We start from the raw sequence: 6,528 nt of genomic DNA, 5'->3' as shown, positions 1-6,528 counted from the left end.
ATGCCCCCATTATTACACTACATAAAATTAAATCCACCAGCCTATCTTAGTTTCCGCTTACTAATTAAACACGCTCACACGTCCTCTCTAATTTCCGCTTACTAATTAAACACGCTCACACGTCCTCTCTAATTTCCGCTTACCAATTAAACACACTCACACGTGTCACGTCCTCTCTTATTTCCGCTAATTAACAACATTTACACATCCACTGACAAAAAACTCCCAACCTCCCTAAATTCAATTCCAATATACAAAATCTAACAGAACACACTCACAAAACAATAAAATTCATCCGATCAAATCAAACTAAACAACATCTTCGATCTAATTATCGATATCTCACAACAATTTAACCACGAAACATTAGATATAAAATTTGTATGTATATAAATACATCAATCACATACATAATCCTAATTAACCAATAATACATGATTAAAAAGATACATAATTCAAATTCAAGCACAAGCACACGGATTATCAACGACAACAACACGATCATCATCACCGCCGCTTCGAAACACTAAATAACCAACAGAAAGCCCTAAAACAATCGCAACGAACACCCCGCCATTAAACGACATAATCGCCAGCATCAACATGTATCCGACCGCCGAATTGATACCAAACATCGCCGCGCCGGCGATTTTTGCCGCCGTTCCGCCGCCGCCGATTTTTTCGGAGATCAACGGAACGTTCAGAGCAGATCGCGGCGGCGATGATGCGATTAGCTTGAGCTTGATTCTCCGATCCTCCATGTATTGGTAGAAAACGGAGACTAGAAAGCAAGCGAATAGAGAGAGTGCGTAGGATGTAATTGAATTGGTCTTCCATGAATCGAAGAGGATCGTCACGTTTGTTCCCCAGTAGAACGTCATGTGCATCATCTTTGCTGAGAGAGATTAGAGACAGAGAGAGATTTCTAAAGAGAGAGAGAGATGAGAGATTGAGAGAGAGAGGAGATATCCAGAGAGATTGACAGAGAGAGATTTCTAGAGAGGGAGAGAGAGGAGAGACTGAGAGAGGAGTTGTAGAGTGAGGAGAGATTGAGAGAGAGAGATACTGGCGTGGGGAATGAGAGTGCGGGAGAAGGTGAGAAAGGGAGTGGGAGATAGATACAAGGAGATTTTGTATGTATAGGTTGAAAGGTACTTGGGACTTGGGAGGATGAAACTTGTACTACTATTGGTAATATCCAGTACACTTGTACAATGCTATTTGCTGGCTATTGTACTACTCGTCTACTCTGCTCTTGTCTAGTGTATCTCTCTTGGTATATCCTCTAACGGTTTCAACGTGCCCAATAACACATAATAAACATTAAATTTTATGAGTTTGGTGTATTTTTATTAGTGGAGTTGTTATAAATGCAGGGGGTCCATCAATATTTATAATTAGAGGAACAATCAAAATATACCAAACTCATCGGAGTTAGTGCCTTGGGCACACAATAAGAAAACCCGATCCTGAAAACCCGATCCTTTAAAGATAGTGATCTAAATTTTTCAAAATTCAATATTCGGTTTGACTCGATGAATGTATTGAGTAATATGTATTCAGAATATTCAGTTAAATTTTTTCTTATAAAACTGGGTATTTTTTTCAATAAATCCGAGTTTTGCCCGATTTTGACCCGAGTCGAGTAAAAAACCGAGTATATCAAAATCAGATTAAAAATATGTCCGAGTCCGAGTATCCCCGAGTACTCGAGCACTCCCGAGTTTTAGAAAATCAGATATTATTTAATTTTATTTAATCTATCTATCCCTTATATGTATAATAGAATAACATGGTGATAGTATTCTAGAAATTGAAAAGTCCCATTGAAAAGACTAAACTATCCCTATTTTTTATATTTATATTAAAGATGTGATTTGTGGGAATCGAACTCGAGAATATATAAATTAATATTTATATATAATTTAGTACCTTTATTTTATTAGTAATTTATATATATATATTATATTATATAATTTATAGTTATTTAAATTTAATTGAAATTCTATTTTTATCAAAAAATTAATTTTCAATATACCGATTAAGAAAAATATATAGAGATTACTCGGATTTCAGAAATTGAATTGGTCACGTATCTTGCAGAGGATTAATTAGTAATTGATAAATAAAATCGGGAATTTTTATAAGCACGATCATAGTTAAAAATTTCTTCTTTTAACTTTGTCATCAAATTCATCGATCGTTAAGTATATATTCATTTCTTAGCAAAATTTCTCTCTCTATATCTATAATCTCATTATCGCAACAACATTTGATTAACGGTATTTGGCAAATTAGTAGAAGTTAACAACTTAATAATTAGCAAATTATTTGTAATGACTGAATAAAAATAAAATTATGGGCTTCATAATATAAGTGGACTAAGAAAAGTCATAATATATAACCAGTAATATTTCTTTTTCTAAAATCATCCTTAGCTTTAAGTCTATGTAAGCTCTTCTATACTTCCAATAGTGAGCCCACTTTTCTTGCTTAAGATTATGTTGAAATAAGAAAGTAAACGTGAAGTAAGATATGAATGATTATGTGTTTGAAATATTATAACTTCCCCCGCTTTCAAAGGAAATGAACAGTCATATCTTGAATCTTTTTTAAGATGGGACCTCTTAAAGCAAAAAGTGGGCGCATGTCATTCACCCCCTCGATGTTCGTGCCTTTTTTAAATGTCTCAATTTAAGCCACGTCCTTGTTACCTCTTCCTTATATTTTCTCTTACCACTGATTCATTTAACTCCTTTAAATCCCGTATTTCACGATAATTTCTTTCCACATCTTTCTAAAGAAAGCCCCATTTATTAAGGGGGCAACTGAAAGTTTTATAATAATTGGATGCTTACAGAACATTTCCCTTTTAGCCTATAATAGATCTACAAGGAAAATCCCAGGTCTTTTCCCTAAGTTTCTCCCTTACAAATTCATGGGATAATGTACCTTGACCTGCGCCCGGAAGAAACTAGGACCTACGCTAACCGAAGGTTGACGTAGGCTCCTATTACGATCTTATCCATTACCCTACTTTATACGTGTTTTCCATCCAAACACCCTGTCATCCTTCGTATCCTTTCCCCGCCTCCCATATGTCTATATAGTCCTCATAAGTCACTAGCCAAAAATATAGGGGACACTTGGCTAAAAAGGGATAAAAAGAAAAGAAAAAGAGAAACACACACACACACACACAATCTAACAACCAAGAATTTCGACCAATTCTTGCATACAAAACCCAACACCTAAAACCTGCCATCACCTTTTAATTTTTTGTTTATATATATAACTCTCGAAAAAGTAGATAAATAATGGAACAAAAAGTTACTAAAGAAAATCAAAGAGAAAAAATAGATATAAAAATGCTGAATGAATATGAAATATGTCAAATCCCTAATAAAAAATGAATAAGAATAAAAAATGGAGAACTCCTCGTACATTAAAGAAAATCAGGATTTTATTAACAGCAAAATTGATCTGTAAAAGCTTTTAATTTGACAAAAGTTATCATTACTCTATTAAATTATCTAATGGCATCAAACATATAATATATTTTTTCCTTACAATTATTTGTCACAATTCACGTTGACTCTGACGAACAACTTAATCATATATTATTGTTACGTGGAAGGGGTCATCTAACGTGATGTGGCCCACCAGATAATAGGTGGATGCTACATATGTAGGTCGTGATGATGTGACTTGGTTTGATCAGTCTTTCGATTACACGAATCAACCGTTGTTTTTATTAGAAGGAACCAAACCAAATAGCGCAATTGACTTGTTAATGCCAACCAGTAGAGGCGGATCTACCTTAGGATCCCTACGGGCACATGACCCCATATTATTTTTTTTTCTTATTTTTTATATAAATATCTGCATATATCCATAAATATAATTTTAAAAAAGTGGTAGATGGGTTAATGTACACATGAATTCATACTAGAAGAGTCTCATTGTGATAACGTTTATGTTAGGTCCCAATTTGTTTGTAGAAGGGGGGGTTGAATGCAAACAATACCGTTTAATCGAATAAAATGCGGAATAAAAATATGAAACAAAATTCAAGTTAAATAAAACTTTTATTAAACTTGAAAGGTGTTACAACTACGGTATCGGTTACAAGGGATTAATCTCAAATCAATTATTACAAATCTAGAATAAATTCGACATGAACTTTTTCTATTTTTGCAATTAAAAGATCAAATGCTAAATGCGATTTGAGATTAAGTTCTAGGGATTTTAATCCGCTAGATTGAAACACAAGAACAAGATAAATAATTCTAGTGGATTGGATTTAACTTTTCAATCTAGAATTTTGATCTTGAATAAAGCAGATGAAAAATAAAATGTTGAGCCTTTGTTTTCTGCTGAGTTCTTGACTTGTGTTTTTGTTGAATTATATCATAAATGTCTTCTGCTGTGTTTTTGTTGTTTAAGTAAACAGAACAATCCAGTTTACTCAGCAAGACTTTCGGCAAGACAATCAAATGAACTGGTATGAGAATCCATTTGAACTGGTAGGACTTTCGGTGAGACTATCCTCTTGAACTAGCAAGACAATCCCAATAGCTAGCAAGACAATCAGAATGAACTAGCAAGACTTTCGGTATGACTATCAATTGTCATACCGATTGTCATAGTAGTTCAAATCACATTGTCGTACTGAATTATTAATAGATTTTAATCTAATAATAATTCTGAAAATCCTTAATATTAATTCTGAATTAATTAATCAATTAATTCAATTAATCAATAAATTAATTTTTGCAGATATAATTTATTTTCTTAATTAAATTATTTGACTTAATTAATTAATAGAGAATTAATACTAATCTTGAGCAGCAACCATTCTTCTGAAAATCTTCTGAAAATTACTGTCAATTATGAATCAATTCCACCACTTCAATGTTGACACTCGATGTACTGTCTGTTTCATGAGTGACTAACTTCCGTGACGTTTCTTCAAGCCTTGACCTTGATACTCTTGATTTTCTTCAGATTAAATCCTTGTAATTAATTGATACCCTGACGAGATCTCTGTCACTTGATTAAATCCACAATCTTGATTTATATCACTGAGGCTTGATCAATTTCTTGAGCTTCTTCCAGTGAATTAAGTCTTCAAGTCTGTAGATGAATAATGTTTCTTAACCCTTTGACAGATGTTACTTTGTGAGATCTCTCTGACGATAGATCAACTATTTACTTATTATATTCTTATTTGAGTTGAGTTAAATCCTCGAATATACAAATAGGCTATGCCATATGCCTTTCAATCTCCCCCTATTTGCTTGTTAGACAATAACAACAAATACCTAGAGGATAACTCAACTAACAAATAAGAAAAAGATATAAACAGTAATGCAAAGTAAATAGCAGAAAAGTTCTGGATTATATTTAACATTTTCCAGATTCCAAAAGAAATATACAAGAGAATACAAGATAGATGTTCCTCTAGCCTGAACATATAACTACATTAGACTATCTTGATTCATAAAGCTCTAATCATATTACATTGAGTTTTGAGCTAATTGACTTCAGTTGTCTTCTCTTCTGACTTCACCTTCTTCTAAATCTTGAAGTAACTCTTTGTCAAAGACACGATCCTTTTCTGAAGTGAAGCTTGCTGGTCTGACTGGTTGAACTCCAACTGAATTCAGCTTATTCTTGATCTGATTGTACCTTTTAATATTCTTTTCACAATAAGCTTGAATCAAATCAGCAGCTTGAGTCTTCAACATGGATGAGTATCCAGCAGTTCTTAAATGATGTTCCATCCAGACCAGATGCTTAGCTGAGTAGTCCTTAAGAGATTGTACATCTAGCTGACAGATTTGAAGACAATCAGACTTAAAGAATCTCACCTGATGAGGATTGTTGACCACTTGAGGACTAGCCCTGCTGGCAAACTCTTTAAGCCTTTCTCGAAGAACTTCATTCAATTCTGAGCTTCTTTTTACCTTGTTGAGAAGAACCCAAATCTCTGACAAAGAACGATTCTCAAACAGATGAAGTGACACCTTGAAAGATCCTTCACTCTGACAATATACAAAAATGCTCATCTCATTTAGGGATCTATCAAAAGCAGCTGTGATCCTTGAGACTTCAGTCTTGATAGCATTCATGTACATGTCATTGTTAGGATTTGAGATTTCCAGCTTGTCAAGAAGATGTAGGAACTGTCTATCATTGTTAGTGCTCAGCTGAGGCATATCAAGTACTCTTCTAGCTTCATCCCATTTCTCACCAATCTTCAGTCTGACATCTCTTCTCCTTTCTTGAGCCTTAATGTCATGAAGACGTTGCTTTTGAAGAGTTTCTGTTCTTTGTATGTCTTTCCTCATGTCAATGATCTGAGAGACCTTTTTGAGTTCAGCTTCTTTTCTTTTCATCTCTGACTGCTGCTGCTGAAACTCTTTCTCAATGATAGGATCCACTGTAACTTCCTCTTCCCATTCTCCAAAATCACTTTCCTCTTCAGCTTCAAATAAACCATCTTTATCTTCCAAGACTGGTTCA

At 34.0% G+C, this 6,528-nt stretch overlaps 1 protein-coding gene across 1 annotated transcript; it reads right to left on the bottom strand.

Moving 5' to 3' along the window:
* Positions 1-371: 371 nt before the first annotated feature.
* On the bottom strand, positions 372-1,185 carry LOC141686982 (copper transporter 5.1-like). Its single transcript, XM_074492102.1, has one exon. The coding sequence runs from the start codon at positions 888-890 to the stop codon at positions 462-464; it is 429 nt and encodes a 142-aa protein (XP_074348203.1). The 5' UTR covers positions 891-1,185; the 3' UTR covers positions 372-461.
* Positions 1,186-6,528: the final 5,343 nt, after the last annotated feature.

This window comes from Apium graveolens, chromosome 9 (genome assembly GCF_009905375.1).
Source record: "Apium graveolens cultivar Ventura chromosome 9, ASM990537v1, whole genome shotgun sequence".
Classification (NCBI taxonomy): Eukaryota; Viridiplantae; Streptophyta; class Magnoliopsida; order Apiales; family Apiaceae; genus Apium; species Apium graveolens.
This window is presented reverse-complemented; position numbering and strand designations above follow the sequence as displayed.

Bases quoted from the DNA above. Each gene is read 5' to 3' on its own strand.
- LOC141686982 (XM_074492102.1), bottom strand. From the start codon at position 890: ATGATGCACATGACGTTCTACTGGGGAACAAACGTGACGATCCTCTTC.